This window comes from Pagrus major, chromosome 5 (assembly GCF_040436345.1).
Source record: "Pagrus major chromosome 5, Pma_NU_1.0".
Taxonomy (NCBI): Eukaryota; Metazoa; Chordata; class Actinopteri; order Spariformes; family Sparidae; genus Pagrus; species Pagrus major.
Window position 1 is genome coordinate 10,217,667 of NC_133219.1, and position 18,340 is coordinate 10,236,006.

Below are 18,340 nucleotides of genomic sequence, written 5' to 3' on the forward strand. Positions count from 1 at the left end.
ATATTCCACAAGCGTTTAATTCACAACAATAAAGCATGTCAATTTTGCACACTGAGTCTGTGCACTGAGACAAAGTGGTCATATCCTGAGGTGACGATAAAACGAAGGTGGGTCGCACTGCTTCCGTTTAGCTGAAAGAAAAAAATTAAGAGATGTTTTGTTTTATCTGTTAATTATATTTATTCATATGTTTTGCATAATTATATTTTCATTTGGACTTACTGAAATAGCATTTGATTGAAGGTGTCCATCTGTATGTTCAAATTCTGCAAGACAATCAGCTTGTTTATTCCAACTGAAATTCTTTGGCATTAAAACAAATGTGCAAACATACACTGCAGATGGATGGCCCCTTACCTTTCTCTGTAACAGCCTCAAACTGAGAAGCATTTTGTGAGGTGTTCTTTTCTATCTTTAGATGTTTGACTGCAAAAGAAAAAACACAACCAGATATCTATAAATGTATGTATAATTAGGGACGCATTAGGGATGGATTTTTTTTCAGCTGATACCAAGAAACAATAATTACCTGCTTCTCATGACTGATACCGATAAGATAAACGATCATTTTACATTTTTTGTATTTTAAAAAGAAGTTCCTAGCCTGTAGTTTACACACAACCGAGGGCAAGACAGACTAATATGTGGTGAGCAAAGACGGATTATTTAATATTCCATTACTCTAATGACATTTGTTGTGTTAAAACTCATCTTGGATCCCTTGTAGAATATGTATTGCAAATTACAATTTTCCTCTGAAACTGTAGAAAACGCTCATACTGGCGACAAGTTTGGCTCTTGGGGCTACAACCAGGGCTCTACCCAGGTGCATCATTTTGATGTTATGAATGTGCCATGCTGCTCTTCTTTTACGTGTTTACTAACAGATTGCAGACAAACTTTAGAGGAGCATGCTGCCACCTACAGTGTTGGAGTGTGTAAATGTTACACCTGTTAGGTCAATGAAAGCAATTCGGCTTCATATTTTTGGTTTCATTTATCGACTATAATTTCACAGATACTGACATCTATCGGACCAATATATATCTGAAGTATCTCAACAACTACTGGTTGCCATGAAATTTTGTACAGACATTCATTGTCCCCTGATGACGATTCCTAATCTCTATCACCACCATGTGGATAGCGTTTGTTGTTTTGAGTGAAATGTCTCAACAGCTGTTGGATGTTGAACACCTCTCAGGATAAACTTTAATTATCTCCTGACTTTCCATCTAGCACCACCATCAGGTCAAAATTCCGATTTGTCCCAATACTTTGGTTTATGAGTAGAGTATTCACATTAGCATCAGCTGTACTTTATGCTTATTGCTAATCACCATATGGTTTTATGCCAACATGCTAAACTAAGATAATGAGCATGGTAAACATTATACTTCAGCATGGGGGCATTGTCATTGTGAGCATATCAGCATGCTGATGTTTGGGTTTCAGCTCAAAGCGCAGCGTCAGTGCTGGTAGCATGGCAATTGTCCCCCAGACTTGTTTAAGAATATTTATTCTAATCATGTTGTTTTGCTTCACACACAGTCAGTTCTTGTCCAATATTTTTCAAATTAAATCATTTTTGACCATGTAAATCACAATTCTATTCTCATTTACTCTATAATCCAGAGTTTGAGTGATAGATACAATAAAAATGCATGTTTCTTGAATGGTATTAACATATATATAGGCCTGTGCAATTCTAAATATTAAGGGTTAGTCTCAGAAAACTGAATCCTAATTCAATATGTTGCAGTATAGCCCTTGTATGCACGTGGCTTCATTCTCAAGCACAAGGCATGGCAGAGTAAAATGGCGGTGAGCTGATAGCTAATCAAACATGTATTTGTTCCTCAGTTTTACAATGTGCTTGGCTGTAATTTGCAAGTATTTGGTCCATAGATTCTGTCCATTAAAGAAATTAGGTAAAAATATAGCTATATTCAGATTGATCTAACACTTAAGGTAGTGATCCAGCTGTTAATGATGTTAAATTTAACATGGACAGAAGCAGTGACAAAGACAATAATTCCAATAACTTTTTTCTTTGATTTTTCTTTTCTTTGACAGTAAGTACAGTATATGACACCATCACAGCCTCCATACCATTGTAGCTGTCCACTGTCACAGCAGAAATCGTGGTGGGTTCAGCAAAGCGAACGATGAACTCTTGAGGAAACATCCCGGTGGACATCCAAAAGGTTTTGGTGTTTCTGAACGAAGGGGACAAACACTCGGTTTGGGTTTGGGGTTCATTAGCACTAAATAAAGTGAACACCTGACATTAACTGTCACTTGGCGTTATTTCATGAACAAGTAAAGCCAACACTCACCCGTCAGTGATGTTTTCTGGTGGGTGATTCTCATCGCTGCATGTAGCGACGACAACTTTGGCATCAATCATCTTCACTGACTCTCACAACAAAGACTGTGATCTCCAGAGCTTTCCGGTTGAAGAAAAATAATGGTAATTTCGATGATACCAACAGGCCCACGCTGTTATCTGCTCTGTTTTCGGCTCCTGGAGAAGTCGACGGCTAGAGAGCTAACGCCGTTGCCAAGCCAACCACTGCGTCGCAAGATATATACGTCAACATGACAATAGTGCGTCACCATTTCCGACACACGTTGTTAGTGAGTTGTTTAGCAATTAGCAGTTAGCAGTGAAATCTACAACTCTTCACATGGCGAATGGGTGCGACGACGTCTTGTTTGCACGAGGAACTGGGCAGGTTAGTTGAGACGCACTAAGGAGCATAAGACGACAACATGTGTGGACTTTTTGTTAGCCGTTATAGGTTTGTTTGAGATGCTGTGCTAGGATGCTAAGCTACAAACCAACGTTGAGTTCGCTGAAGTTGGGGTAACAAAGGGGAATTGAAGTGGAAAAATAAAACCAGAAATCCAGAGTGTACATTTCGTGTTTCATTAGTCGAGATACTGTAAACTAATACGACGTCTTGGATATATACCAGGCGTATTAGCTTTAGCTGCACAAAGATGTTGCACGTTTGACTTCCTGTAGCATCCTCTCCACAGTGCAGGACGCAAAGATGAACAGGTCAGGTGAACTGCTAAACATAGCTGCACTATCAACAAAATTTAAAAAAAGACAAAAAGAGTCGTCAGTCCTTTTGCATCTTATCTGTGTCGCTTTGCATTGAACGGTAAAGGCTTGTTTAAGAGATGACCTTTCACCTAAAGATGTTCTAAATCTGTTGATTTCTTTTTCAGAGTGATGATTCGGATATATGGGATGACACGGCATTGATAAAGGCTTATGACAAGGCAGTTGCATCATTCAAGGTAAAATAGGTGCCCTGCAGTGTATGTGCATGTGAAATGTTTATGTTTGCCTTTGCCACTTATGTTGATGAAGGTTCTCAGTCATCAGGTCTGTACTATAGGCAACTGGACGTGTTTCAGTTTCTTGAAAACGTTTCACCTCTCATCATTTACTCCTCTTTCAATTCTTTTCTGGCCAAGATGTTTACATTGTTGTCCTCAAAGGAATGTTTTTTTCTTATTCAGATGTAAGTGGACAGCAGAGTCTTGACTCTAACTCCTCAGGTCAAGACTCTAAAAGAATCCATCTTTGTCAAACTGGAACGGCCATCTTTGAACAGAGGAGGTGGCCTGACATTACTTATCACCCACCTACAATGCAGTTCTCTCCCCAGACAGCTTAACAACCATTCGCACCTGGGCACACCTAGCCCTAGCAAGCCACATGAAGACTGGTTGGGTCAACAACCCACAAGTAGCCCTTACAACTCTGAAACTCAGAGCTCACATGTGTCCTTAACAATTCTGTAAGGACACTCCCACACAGAGCTTAAAAGCATGCAAATCCCCTCCAGTTAGAACTGAAGAAGCCTCTTGGATGAGAGGTGAAACATCTTCAAGAAACAGAAACAAGTTCAGTTGCCAACAATACAGCACTTAGAATTTGCCACTTATGTTTCTGTGCTTGCTTTGTGTACCAGACTGCCCTAAAGGGTGAAGATGAGCCGCAACCCTCCAAGAAAAACCAACCAGGAAAAAAACGGAAGAACAACAAGAAGAACCAGAGCAGGAAAAGAACCAATGCACCACCAGATAAAGAGGTTTGTAACTGAAGCTAAAAAATCAAGGAAGAAGGCATAGAGTTCAGTAAATCTATTGACAGTGTAGGAGTCTCGATGACAACACTAAAATCAACACAGTAGGTGGCATTTTAACTAGGGATGCATGACATATATCAGACTGATAACTTATCTGCCCAATAATGGAAAATTTACATTATTGGTTATCAGCTGGTAATGGAATTATAGCCGATAAATGGAACCGATAATACAAAGCCAAATTGCTTTAGCTGACTTAACAAGTGCAGCATTTACACACAGTATGTGGCGGTATGCACCTTTTTAAAGTTGGTTTGCCAGTCGCCAATAAACACAGATGAAGAACAACTACAACAACAACAACAACAACAACAACAACAACCAATGCTGTTGTTGTTTTCATTACATAGAGCTGCTGCACCTGTGTAGAGCCATGCAATATAGACAGTAGCCACACATGTCGTCGCTGGAGTGGGCATTGTTTTTCAAGTTCAGAAGAAAACAACACAATTGTAGCGTGCAATACGTATTCGAAGAGGAGGGAAAAAGTCTATTAGTTTAACACAATAAATCTTACTAGAGCTATGAATAATAAGTCTTCCAACTTTGCCCGCTACATCTTTGCCTTTTCTACCCTCAGGGGTACATAAACCACAGGTAATGAACTTATTTTAAGAATACATAAATGTGAAATTATTATCGGTATCAGCCGTGAGAAGCAGGTAATTATCAGTATTGGCTGAAAAAATACATATCTGACATAACTGATATTCTTTGGGGGGGGCCAGTGCCAACACCGATATTAGGAAGTAAGAATTCAATATCTGCTGATACACATACATTTTTTGCAGTGATCTCTGAAACGTGGTTTTCAAACAAATGTAGTGGAAGCAACATATAAACTTGATCGTCTAAAATTACACCAGTGCATTTAAATGGTACACTTTTCTCAAAATGTATTTAATTATATTTACCCCAAGCTTCTTTTTCTGCATTATATTCTCAGCAGATACAGTTTAACCAAATACCAATACATCTATGGCCAATAATTTTGGCCAGCTGTTATGTTGGTCGGGCTCTAGTCACCACATATTTCATTGATCAAAAATCAGTGTTTCTCCCACCTTTTTTTATTATTATTATATATTGAATTTACTTTAGATCAGGATACAACCAAGACAGTATGGTTACGGTTTCACTTTAATTACAATTTATGTTGTGTCACAGTGGCAGGTTGGGGACTCCTGCAGTGCATACTGGTCAGAGGACGGTCAGCTCTACGCAGCTACCATCTCCTCCATAGACGAGAACAGGGGCACTTGTATAGTCGTTTTTACCGGTTACGGCAACGAGGAGGAGCAGAACCTTGAAGACTTGCTTTCAGAGATTTCTGAGGGTGATGAGGAGACAAATATAAAGGTAAAGGGAAAAAATACTTAATTTCTGCTTGTAAAATTGTTATGAAATGCAGTTTACTCTATGTGTTTTATTAGATTGTACTTGTTTTTACCTTCTTACCAGGTTAATGGTGGTGCACATTGCATCTCTTGAGTCTATTTTGTTTGGTGGTGCATTTATATTATTCCCTCATGCCAAATTCACAAGATATTATGTCATGTACAAATAGCAGTGACTAACATTTTTCCCTTTAAAAGCCGTGAAACGATTTGTCATCACTCACTCAGAATCAAAGGAAAATGGCTTATTTCTAGACTGAACATTTACATTTTCAATAGTAATAAACTCATTTCACAAACTATCCCTCTGGCAGTGAGCCAACTCAAACCTGGTAATATTTTTATAACCTCTAGTGAAGTACGGCAGCATGATCCCCTGATAAAATTCACACTAGGTTGTCTTCACTCCATAAGTATGCACACCCAAACACCACAAATGAGAAATGAGACTAAATAATAGCCAAGTTACCTTTTGTCTGGCCACTAAAGACTGAATATAATAGCAGAAAATTACTCACAGCTGAGGTCACTTGAGGCAAAGTAAGAAAAATCTAAATTACAGTACTTGATCTTTATCAGATAATAGACTGCAGTGAAAGGTGAAAAACTGCTCCCAAAGTGTAATCAATCCAGGGATTAAGTTGCAATTAGTAAAGCACTTGAATCTTATGTGGATAAATTAATTTGACTTTTTTTTTTTTAAGTTTTTGCCTTTTTACCCTTTTCATTAGTTCCAAAAAAAGAAACGAGAAACAGAAATACTTCAATCACCAAGGTAAGAAAATGATATATCAAGACTAAATCAATATGTCTCTGCAATCAAGGTAAACGAGGCCGAATCATCAACAGAGGAGAGTGACCGGTCAACTACACCAAACCAACAAAAACAGCATCCCCACAGTAAACCCCAAAAGTCCAGAGGCCACAGAGAACCTCCTCCAATGTGGGGTCCTGGTTTCCCCGGGTTTCCTCCAGGCCCACCGCCCATGCACTCATTCAGACAGGTAAGAAGAATTACTCGGTACCTTTCCCCATTAGTCAGCACACATAATGAAGTGGTAATAGACTGTCTTCATGCATATTATTGTTTGAGATTAAAATGTTAAAATTGAGATTAAAACGATTTAATCTATTTAATCTTATTTAAATTCACTGAGAGGTTTAGCTCGTTACTGCAGCAGATTTCATAAAATAATGAAATTTGTACAATGTGAACAATAAAATTAAACTAAAGACATTTATCTTTGGGCAATTGGACCGGATAATAATAAATTGCATTGCCGTTAATATGAATAGATTTAAACTCTGTATAAAGTCATAAAAGAGAGGAAGAGAAGAATATTTTGGAAAAGCATATAGGTTAACTTTAGACATGATATACATAGACACTGCTGAGACTTATTTAATGAAAAGTAGACTTCACTAATGAGGGTTGTTTGAATCATTCATTTCCTTTTCAAGCAAAATGATCTGGGGTACTGAGATCATAGTGTTTTGTTTTTAACCCTTTTTTCTTTTGTGTCCTCTCCAAGGGGGGAGGCAGACGATCGGGTGGTCATGGGCCGGTGCCTCCTTCCTGGCCTCCCATGATGCCTTTTGGTCCACCAGTGAGTTGCATTTAATCTTTACACTAATTTCAAATGTATACACTACAGCAGGTACTGTTTAATTGCAGAAATGGGCTTTGCAATTTACAGACAAATTTGAGAAAAAAAACAGTGTCTTGATAAGGTGATGGCATTGATTGTTAAAGTTTCTGGAACTCTACTGGACAAATGGAACCCCATTCTTCCAAAAGATATTTCCTTGTTTGGTGCTTTGATGATAGTGATTGAGCGCTGTCATGTAGGTCCAAAATCTCCCATATGTGTCTAATGGAGTGGAAGAGTCTGGTGACTCTGAAGGCCATAGTGTATGATTCACATCATTTTCATACTCCTCAAACCATTCAGTAACCCTGCGCACAGGATAAAGGTGATCGATCAAAACTGCCATTGTTAGACTATTTCATCTGGATTTTTAAACAGATCTTCTTTACAAAGCAACAACAGCTGGACTTTATCCTGTTGGCTTTTTGCAGGTTCGTGTTAAGTAGGTTCAAATAATATTCACCAGAAATGGCAAATTCCGAGTTCAACAAAATGTACCAGCCTTTAGGGAGTCAACAACAAACAGCGAAACATAAAAATTCAGTGTGTTGCAAAGTTCAGTTTCTCAATTTTGTTCCAAGTAAATCCTTATCCCAAACAAAGCAATACAAAATCTCTGAAAATATGATCAGTTCAGTTCAGGTTTCCCCCCCATGGGTCAACCTCTTCTCAAACACATCTCCTGAAATAGGAAATAAATCTAACATTTCCAACACTGTCGAGCTACCCTTTGTACCAGTCAGTTTATTGTGTTCATGTACACAGAATGAAAAGAAAAAAAAAAATAGTAGGAGAATCATCGATCGTGCTTTTGATTGAAATTTCAATTTTTCAACTAGAAATCAAAACTGTGACACCCCTAGCAGTGATCCTTTCCTTTATTGCAGGGCTGGCCAAAGTGAGGCCGATGGGCCCAAGTAGACCCACCATAAGGTTCAATTTGGCCTGAGGTTTCTAGAGATGAAAATAACAATTTTTTAATCAATCATGATATAAATCGCTGTTAATGCTGCATGATTTTTTTGTGAGGTAAAAATGATCTTCAGGTATCTCTCAAATCATTAATTATTGATTATCTTTCATAGTCAGAGCACAGCAGGCAGAGTGACACTTTCTGCAGGAAGTGTCATCTTGCATCATAGCAGTACAATTTTTTATTATTATTATTATTATTATTATTATGTTTGCTTTTGGCCCGCCAGTAGAAGTTTCTGTTTTGGCCCTATAATGCTTTCACCATTTGCATTGTGATCACACTCTCTCTTCTGTTGATGTCTCTGCTGCAGATGATCCCTCCACCTCCACCAATGAGCCCTGACATGGTGGATGATGAGGCCTTGGGCAGCGTGCTCATCTCCTGGTACATGAGTGGATACCACACAGGATACTACTTGGTATGTGCACAGAAGCTCACAGAAGCTAACAGAAGCTTTGTGGATTTCCAGCTTTTATTTACAGTCTCTTGCATTAACGAAGAGCAGTGGGCGTACTATATGGTAATGTGGACCCTGTTTCGCCTTTTTGGTTAAGTTGCTTAATTTTCGCTGCCATGCTTCTCAGCTAGAGAGCCTTTTCATCAATGCCTCCAGCTTCATACTAGGTGGGAGTCCTTGATTTTTAAACACCATATTCTTTTTACAGGGGTTGAAACAAGGACGCAAAGAAGCTGCTAATTGGACGAAACTGCACCACAAATGAAATGATCAAGTCAAGATTTCATAGTTTCTGTGACTCGGGGGCATCACCTGGAGCAGCAGCCATCCTTCCTGGTGTGCCTGATGTTTGTCCTCCTTGTTTCAAACAGATGTGTTATAAATGAAGTGTACATGCCACATGAGTTCAAGGAGGAGAGTTTTGTATTCTTTGTAAATAGATGAAATAAATGGTATCAATAGCACAGTTGATAACTCGCTCAATGTTTTTTGTCTGACGTTGTAAAATGGAGATTTATTGGACAGATGTGTGTAATTATAGACACTATACCAGTGATTAGTCATTAGAATTATATCTTTGCTTATTTATGTTACTTGTTCGCTGGAGATTAGATAATGCATATGTGACAGACTCAATGACGGGGTTGTAATGGCGAGTATTGTCCAGCAGAAGTCAGACTAGTCTAATGTATTCCCATTATAGGAAAATGTGGCATGAATACATAATAGCATGGGGTTTAGACCTGTACAGAATCACAGCCATACAGAGAGAGAGAGAAACACTCTCCACTTCTAATTGTGTGTCTGCTATACACTTGTGTCTCTTGGCATGCTCAGAATTTGATTGCAAGCCAGACTTGAGTCCTGCTTAAGCCCCTCTGGTGCTTTCCACACAGTTAATTCAGAGAATCGTTCCAGTGTATGCCTTGCATTTGAGCTCTCTGTTTTCCCTGAGGTGTTCCCTCTTACACCAACCCAATATAGGACCGCATCCATCATAATGTTTTTCAACTCGCATCAGATCGGTGCATATTTCAGGCTGATGGTAAGCAAGGTTTCGAGTACAGACGGTATGACATATTGGGCAAGTTGTGCAGATATGGATGGATTCTCAAACAAAGTTGTGAAGACATTAAAATTTGTCTACAGTATTTCTCTTAACATCTTCTGCACTTTACAGTCTCAGACTTGCAAGCCTTAAATGCAGATAATTTAAGTTATACATGGTATGTGGTGTGGAATTAGAGCCTGAGGTCCATCACCCTCTCGATAGCTTTGGATCTGCACACTGGTCATTTAATTTATCTTGTTGTCCTTAAACTGATCCTGGAATGTCTGAGGTTTAATAGCCTAAGAACGGTAGAAGAAGCAGGGCACCAGTTTCAAGTACTGTATGCAAGTGTATATTTAGAATATAGAAAAACACATGTAATTACAGTGCAAAAAGCCACAATCATGCTGCTCAGCCTGTAGTGCTTTCGTTCCATGAAAAGGAAGCCAAACTGATTTCCCATAGTTCTGGTGGTTTGCTGCCTGCTTACACCCACTCCTCTGGTTCTTAACTGGTGGCCAATTGATCATCTGCTGTGTGTGTGTGTGTGAAGGAGGGAGAGAAACAGAATACGATTTTGTGGTACGATGTAACAGCATGATTGTCTCCTGTTTTTTACACCATGTGATCTTCCTCCAGCTGCTGCACGGCCGTTGCTTTCTGTGTGAAGAGCGGCCCCTTTGTTTGTGTACTGACTGTGGTCGGCATTTTATAGCCCACTGTGACTGTGTGCCAGTGTTGACTGCCGTATTTGATTCTCACTGTAGCAGTCACTTTTGTTTTTCAGCCTGTCTGTGTGGGCAAAGGAGAGAAAGCAGGAGAGAAGAGAGTGACGGCATCAGGGGAAAATGTAGTTTGTGGGATTTACAAATAGAATATGCACTATAAACGAGGGGTGATAAACCAAACCTATCTTTCCCCCACAGATGGGTTTAAAATCTGCCACGGCAAAGCCTGCGCATAAGCCCATTGCTTGTCTGACTCTGCAGCAAACTGAGCTGCCCAAAGGGCTCGGTGGAGCCCAGTGAGGAGTTAAAAGGGGGTCAGACCTAGCTTGGGAAAGCACTGTTCCCCTCTGTGACTGTCTACCCCCTACTGACCAGAGCGGCATGAGGCATGTAAACATAATCTGCATTTCACATAGTCCCTTCTAGGGAACAGACAGACATCCAAGTAAGATCACATTGCTGCATGAGTTAGAGCGCCTTCAGCTATTTACTCAAGCTCCCGACATCAACAAACATCCTGCTTTTAAATAAGACACTTGGGGGAAGATTAGAGAAACGGGGGGCTGCACAAGAACCTTTCCCTTTCTCCATAGGGACCGAGCACCTCATTGAAGAACTCCAGTCGTAACTATATGTTAAAGATTGAGGTGCAAACACTGTTAACCCCAACAGAGGTGAGTATGTTTGTATATGTATGTTGTGTTTTTTTGAGACAAGAAAAGATGCATTTGGACTGTTGAGCATAATAGGTAAGAGTTTGGTCTGCGCTAAATCACTGGATTAAAGTGTATGTGAGACTTTGTTTCACAGTAAGCACCAAACTGTCAACTAATCCTGCTGAAACAGCGTGGGAAATGCAACACTATTTATATTTGTTCTGTTCCAAAAAAGCCAAACATGTGCCTCCAAAGAAACTAAATTTAGGTTTTATGATTGGCAGACAGACAACAGATTCCTCTATAAAGGCTGTTTATGCTTCAGACAAAAATAAAAACATGCTCACCATCACAGCATGATACCATGACTCTAGCAAGCGGGTCTTCAGAGTTAATTGCCTACCCGATGTAAATCAAAGCAGTTGTGTTAAAAACGGTGGGAAAATCACAGTGAACAATGGTTTCCAATTACATAAACTCTGATGTCAACTTTATCTCAGTGCACTGAATTTCAGCCTTGCAACATAAAATGATTTTAAACATCTTTCTGCCTTTTATTTGTCTTCTGATTCCTTTCTTTTTTAATGGCTCACAGTGTTGGGATAGACTCAGGTGATACAGTAGGTCATGGTCTGGGTTACACAGTGTCTGAATGTGCACAAAATGGATAAATAGAGCTTTGTTGAACACTGGCTTTTTGCCACAGAGTAGCTCTTGTAATATCAATACTGAACTGCCCACTGAAAAGTGGAAGAAAGAGCTCTGACATTGAAGCGGTTCAGGCGAGATGTACAAGCTAAGGCCAGGCAATATGCCCTTAAAATATAATCAGGATGCATGATTTATATCTCAATATTTTGAAGTCTACTCAGAAGCACTTCATAAATAGTCGGACTTGGCGACAAAATCAAATATCATCATATGGATAATCAAATCAGGAACTGTTGTGTCCACATGTTTACAGAGATCTGTCTCCACCACAACATGCCAGATCAGGCTGTTGCACTCAATGGCAAATGAGGAGAGGTGGACTCCTTGACACCCGGACTCAATGATGCTTGGTGCTCACATGGTGTTATGGTTGATGGACAGTTTTTAAAGAAGCAAGGAAATGCACTACAAAATAATTCCCTGGGTGTATACGTCTTTATGGACATATGTTTATAGCATGAATCAGTTTCATGTGACAAATAAATCACCTTGAATCTTGTGATGGAGGCATGACTATTGGTACTTTCACAAAATGTTAACACAATGAGATTTTTGAAAAAATAATCCTCTGATGTGGATATAATTATTAAGAAGGTAAAGGCAATTATTAAAACAAGTGGAACAGTCTGCTAGAAAGTATGAGTATGTATAAGGCTGTGTGTGGGGATATGCTACACTGCTTACTTAACACAGAATAAACAGCCAAACACACACGTACGATCAGTCCTACTGGGTCACAAGTTGGATGTGAGTCCCAGTATGTGGATAAAACATGCCTTTATCTCAGAATCTTGTGTTTACTGCTAAATATTTGCCTGGGTGTGTTAGTGCATCACAATAAACACACTAGAAAAAGATATATAAGGAGATTAAAGCAGCTCTTTAAGTCAATGAGCATTAATAGATAACATGACAATAATTGAATAAACAACAATAATATCAGTATTTACAATGTGACTATTTTATGCGGCTGTATAAGCAGAATCACCTTGTGTCATGAGGCTGGGAGTCCCAGCAGACCTCTGTCACTCTGTGCGAGGATGTGAGCTCTGCCTCGGTGAGACTGATCCTCGATGACTTTCTGACCTCTCAGAATTCCACTCACAGCAGGTTCAGTAAAGTCCCGGTGCCAGCACAGATTGTGATCCACATTCCTGCTGGATCTTCATGCTCAGTTGCAGATGCTTGTAAATAAAATGTTCCACCATGAAGGCAAAACCCATACATCCCGATTTAAAAGCCCTTTGTGTAGGCTGCATTACAGGTAAGCAAAAAAACAAAAGTATCGCCCGAAAGATACTTTTAAAAAGCTTCTCACCAACCTAGCTAGGCCAACTGGTGGAGTCATCATCCAAAGGCAAATTACTTGGCCAAACATGTTTTACACCTATATGTAATGTAGTGAAGACCTCAGGCTTCCAAACTCAGTAGAGCTGATCTAGATAGAGAAGAAGATCTGTCTAGACTCTATAAGATCTGGAGTCAGATCTAGATATTTTAGTTTGATGGAGCGGTACAGACTTGCAAATGGAATCCATTTGAGTATAGGCTGCCTGTGTGTCACCCTAGATAATAGCTTTTATTTGTAAAGTTCCTTTCATGCATGAATTATAGCTCATTTAAACCACAACAAATTTAAGTGTGATATACAAAGTCATTGTCTGCTCGCCCCCATGCTGATGGAAATAGAGTGAAGTTTTATATTCCACAAATCATTCCTGGAGCTTCGCAGCAGGACAGAGTTGCAGTGTTCTTGTAAACAACTGAAGTAGATGGGGACTGGTTTTAAAACATAAAAAACAAGTGGAGAAAAAAAATGGCTCCATGCAGCTCACCCGGCGTAATCCACGTCTCTGGAAGCCCCAAGATCCCAAATTAATTTTAAAAGATCAGGTTTGGGAAGGTTAGATTCAGTTGGGAAGATTCTGATACAGTTACTAAATACCAGTCAGTCACATAATCCACCTGTTCAGCTCGACCAGCTCCAGAAATGTTTTGTGGACTGAACCTCATCCGACTTTCAACCGGCATGGGGGCGAGCAGATGATGACTGATTTTTCCTTTTTGGGTGAACTTATCCTTTAAATACAGGGATAATAGTCATATAGGCCCAATGTTCTCACTTTGAAACTACTTGGAGGGATTTTTTCGAACAATTTTGAGTTGCTAAGGATATGTTGAGGCGAAATAAACATCAGTATAAAAACAGCCCAAAAAGAACAACTTAAATACAAAAAAGTAGCACAGCTTATATGAATTCTACATGTAGGCTTTAAAGGGGCACTATGTAATTTGGAGAAGAAATTCAAACTCAGAATTTTAATATGTACAGTATCAATGAGACTCAGAAATATTAAGGTCCCCAGAACACTGTTTGAAGCTAGAAAGGTGGCAGGGTCCGCCACATATAAACAAGTAAAACAGTATGAAATTGTGTTGTCCTTTAAGGTCAGTTAGTTTATTCAGTCATGAAAACAAATAGTTTGTTTATTTAGTTTGTTTAGGCATTAAAAATCAGCCAATGAAGATCTCTTTCTCTTTCTTCCCAAAAACTACAAAGTGCACCTTTAATGACAGACTTTGTATATTTTGTCAGTTGTATGCCAGGATGAAATCACCCGGCCTGCAGGAACTGGTGTCGTGCGCACATGTGGTTTTGCTGAATGACTTGCACAAACAGGCCTTGGACACAGGCAGCTGAGACATTGCAATAGTAAATCTCGGTAGAGTTGAGGACACTCGTCGCCGGCAGAGGTCTCCGGAAACAGGACAGGACAGGACAGGTCTCAGTTGCACCACATGGGGTGTCACCGTGTCACTGTGTTTGGGGAAAAGTGAAAAGTCAGCTGTGAGGGAAGACTCGCGTTAAATGTGCCTCTGGACTGTCTTCGGTGTCTGCTCCCACATCAGAAGAAACGGCAGTGCTTGACTCGGGGTTTGCCTGAAACCTCCCGGGAGCTCCTCTCTCTCCCCGGTGGGGCCGCGTTTTGCGCCGCCTGGATCCGCGCACGGCTGTTTTGGCACTTTTCGAAGCGATTCCTCCCTTTGCGCTGACTTTAAGTTCAGCTAATACGGTCTGCACAGGACTGTCTGTGAAGTTGCCAGCAAAGCGGAGACGATGTTTTGCCGAAATCAAACAGCGAGAGCCACGGTTGCCCGCGGCTCTGCCCTTGAAATGGAGATACGGCGAGGGAAGTTCAGAAAGAGCGTTTTCCTGGACACATCACAGGTAGAGTCAGATTGTCCGCCAGTTATCACCACCGTCTCACCACACACACATACACACACACACACACACACACACACACACACGCTATGGGGGATTCTCTGTTTATAACTTTGACTGATCTCTCTCCCTCTGCAAACCAACTTATCTGGCACACGTTTAATCTCGTTCTGGAGGCATTTGAGAGCGCGCTTTGCTTTGTGCGGCGTTTTAATTACATTGCGCTGGGGAGCTGAGCTGTTGCGTTCAGGTCCTCAAATTAAGGCTCTTAATTGCTGCATTTTCAAGCTACTTTGCATTTTACCCGACTCTCAACAAAACACCAATAATATTCCTACCGAGACTTGGAAGTGAGTCTGTGGTACTCAGTAGTGGGTTGATGGTGCTTAGAGTTGTGTTCCATCTCCCGTGACACTGTTTTAATATTCCTGTTTGGCTGTTGTGATGTGATGTTTCAGATGGTTTCTGCATGACATTTGCTTTAATGGATCATCGTGAGCTCAATAATCATTATGCTTTTGTAAGTTTGTTCCAGAGGTGTCTTCTTCCCTTGGTATTCAACTTTTCTCAAACACTTCCTTTGAATAACATTGCACCATATCAAAACTGCTCCTCTGTAACCTCACAAGAGCCGGACCCATACCGGATTTCTGAAGCCGATAGCAATACCGATAGTGGGGAGCAAAAAAACAAATCAGATTTTCATAAATCAGCCACTTAAACACATATTTTGTTTGCAATGATCCTTCAAATGTGGTTAGGGGCTGTACAACACATGGAGTTCAGTCGATTGATCAATCATTTCTAGATGTTGATACTGTTGCAGTGATAATGAATGTCAGTGTTAGTAGTTTCGTAACTGCAACAGATGAAATGTACTAGAGCCTGATACATCGATTGGACAATATTATCGGCCGATATTGGCGTATAGGTTGTCTGATTTGCACCAATATGGAAATGTTGGTTTTTGAGATTATAATGCAGATAAAAGATGCACGGGGTAGTTTCTAATAATTAAATTCCTGTTGAAGTTCCCTGTTTCAGTGCACAGATGTCCTTTTAGATAATAAATACTGTCTTGGCTGTCAGCTCGTCTGACATACGTCAAAAATAAAATAGTACATGATGGACGAAACACTAATTTGTCAAAAGAGCCAGACCAACATAGCAGTTTGCCGATATTACATCTCATATTGGCCAATCACAGATTTATCAGTATCTCACATGCACCAGTATGAAAATATACTGCAGAAAAAGATGCTTAGGGTACTTTATAATCATTAAGTCCCCGGTGAAGTTCCTGTTTCAGTGCACTAATGTCATTTTATGTCAAGTTTATTACTAAACTGTAAAAAAAAACCTGCGTCCGCTACAAGTGATCATTAACTACATTTGAGGGATCATTGCAAAAAATGTGTATATATTGGCCGATATATTGGAAGTTTTTAAGTCCCTGATATCGGCATTGGCCCCAAAAAATGTAGTATCAGCCTCAAAATGTTTTGAGTTTTTTGTAATCTAGATTTACAGGCTGGTTAAGCGTGGTAGAGCCACAACTTTGAGAGAAGAGCTGCATCAATATGGATTAACTGATTCGTCGATCACAAGAAAATTAATTGTTGTACAAAATTGTGTTAACATTGGCTGGCTACTGCTTCTTAAATGAAGGGATTTGCTGCTCCTCTTTGTCATGTCTGATTGTAAGATAAGAGTCGTTGAGTTTTGGACCGTTGTATGGACAAATTAAGCAATACGAAGACGTCACTGTGGGAAACTGATCAACGTGTTTCACAATTTCCAAATGATTCATCGAGTAATCATGAAAACAATCAGCAGATTAATCGTAAGTTGCGGCCCTGTAACTTGTTTGTCTTGATGCTTTAGTTCTGAATGCAGCATGTGTGGACGGACATCTTCAGAGAAACCAAAAGTTGGGAACTGGGTCAGAGATGTAGTCAGTATATCCCTCTCAGCTGTTTGTCACTGGATTAGAACTGGTACTCTTCATGCATGTTTTCCTCTTCCTCTCTTCAAAGCTCCCATGTCAACATCTGCTTCATATTAGCCACCGTTTGTCGGCAGAGCAGACAGGCACAGAAGCGGCTTCCAATCTAAACTCTAATTATTACTACTCACGGATCGCTTTAATACTGTTTTGATCTCCCTCCTCTTCCTTTCTCTTTCTGTCTCTCACACACACACACTTGCGTGTGGAGCGCTGATGGTATTTGTTATTCAGCCTGAAACATTTTCCTGCATTAGGCGTGTTTGCATCTGTTAAATTAAAACTAAACCCACACTTTAGATGTACGCAGTTTTGGAAGATCAGAGAAATGTTTGGTAATTCTAGACAGACTTAAAATTAAGGGATGTGTGTGTGGAAGGGGGTAACAGAGAGAGAGAGAGAGGGGTGGGGGTGGGGGGCTCAGTGGTAAGGGGATACTTAAGGAATGTTAATGGTGCAATACAGCAAATGGAAAAGATAGGGTATTGATCCTGTCTCTCTCCTTCCCTCTCTGAATCTTTCTTGCCTCTTCATTCTGCGCTCTTGTGTGTGCAGGCATACACATTGTCAGCTTATGTGGACTAGTTGTTTATAATTCATGTCACAGGAAAACACCACTAACCCCCGGTGGAGCCAGTCCCACTCCGTCGTATTGATCTGCAGTCAGAATTAGCCTGATCCTGTGTCTGAGCGACAGAGGTTCATATCTGACGCACAACACTTCCTGGAGGTTCGGCAGTGTCACAAGTCTGTTCAGTTTTTACTCAGGGGTAGGTAAATGATCTCATGCCTTTTCGGGTTTACTTTGAGATGGTGTGAGTTGATGTTTGTCTACAGAGAGTGCAAAGAGTGTAAGCAGAGCTGCAAGTCCACTAATCAGTGAGTCGACAGAAATCACCAACTGTTTTGATAATCGATTTATCGTTGAAGGAGACATATTATGCTCATTTACAGGTTCATGGTTTTATTTTGGCTAATTACGAGAAAAGGTTTACATGCTTTAATTTTCAAAAAACCTTTTTTTCTTCTCACACGGTTCAGTGTTGCAGCACTGTATCCTCTGTCTGAGATGCTCTGTTTAAGCTTCCCCGCCTCCCGACTACCCAGTCTGCTCTGATTGGTCAGCTCACACACACCTGAGCCAGCACCGCTCACTGTGTCTCCAGTCGGCTCTGTCGTATATTTAGCTTCCAGTTAGCTTCACCTCGACTGTGAATAGGCTTAAATTATGCAAATGTGTGACATGGTGACGCGTGATGTCAAGAAAGTGTAGAGTTAAGGAATTTCAGTCACTTCAGGAGCAGTGTTTTCTGTG

At 40.2% G+C, this 18,340-nt stretch overlaps 3 protein-coding genes across 3 annotated transcripts in view; 2 read left to right on the top strand and 1 right to left on the bottom strand.

Annotated features, from left to right (window-relative positions):
* Window position 1: 1 nt before the first annotated feature.
* Window positions 2-2,661, bottom strand: hspb11 (heat shock protein, alpha-crystallin-related, b11). The gene is made up of 5 exons (XM_073465296.1): window positions 2,340-2,661; window positions 2,113-2,219; window positions 358-426; window positions 223-266; window positions 2-131 (listed from the first exon to the last, which is right to left on the bottom strand). Exons 1-5 carry the CDS (start codon window positions 2,408-2,410, stop codon window positions 39-41), a joined length of 384 nt encoding a protein of 127 aa, XP_073321397.1. The 5' UTR covers window positions 2,411-2,661; the 3' UTR covers window positions 2-38.
* smn1 (survival of motor neuron 1, telomeric) lies at window positions 2,649-9,122 on the top strand. Its single transcript, XM_073465294.1, has 8 exons — window positions 2,649-2,738; window positions 3,241-3,312; window positions 3,993-4,112; window positions 5,337-5,528; window positions 6,391-6,570; window positions 7,099-7,173; window positions 8,502-8,609; window positions 8,857-9,122. The coding sequence occupies exons 1-8, from the start codon at window positions 2,691-2,693 to the stop codon at window positions 8,911-8,913; spliced, it is 852 nt and encodes a 283-aa protein (XP_073321395.1). The 5' UTR covers window positions 2,649-2,690; the 3' UTR covers window positions 8,914-9,122.
* A 5,344-nt stretch (window positions 9,123-14,466) lies between these two features.
* Window positions 14,467-18,340, top strand: part of rtkna (rhotekin a) — a 69,488-nt gene continuing 65,614 nt past the window's right edge. Inside the window, exon 1 of the mRNA XM_073467253.1 lies at window positions 14,467-15,023. Coding sequence (XP_073323354.1) covers window positions 14,913-15,023 — 111 coding nt within the window. The 5' untranslated portion in view covers window positions 14,467-14,912. The remainder of the gene's footprint in view (window positions 15,024-18,340) is intronic.

Excerpts from the sequence above, each read along its gene's own strand:
- hspb11 (XM_073465296.1), bottom strand. The coding sequence starts at position 2,410 with ATGATTGATGCCAAAGTTGTCGTCGCTACATGCAGCGATGAGAATCAC. Across the intron at positions 427-2,112 it reads GACAGTGGACAGCTACAATG|TCAAACATCTAAAGATAGAA; the intron begins GTATGGAGGCTG and ends TTTCTTTTGCAG. Across the intron at positions 267-357 it reads TGAGGCTGTTACAGAGAAAG|AATTTGAACATACAGATGGA; the intron begins GTAAGGGGCCAT and ends ATTGTCTTGCAG.
- smn1 (XM_073465294.1), top strand. The coding sequence starts at position 2,691 with ATGGCGAATGGGTGCGACGACGTCTTGTTTGCACGAGGAACTGGGCAG. Across the intron at positions 4,113-5,336 it reads ATGCACCACCAGATAAAGAG|TGGCAGGTTGGGGACTCCTG; the intron begins GTTTGTAACTGA and ends GTTGTGTCACAG. Across the intron at positions 5,529-6,390 it reads ATGAGGAGACAAATATAAAG|GTAAACGAGGCCGAATCATC; the intron begins GTAAAGGGAAAA and ends TCTGCAATCAAG.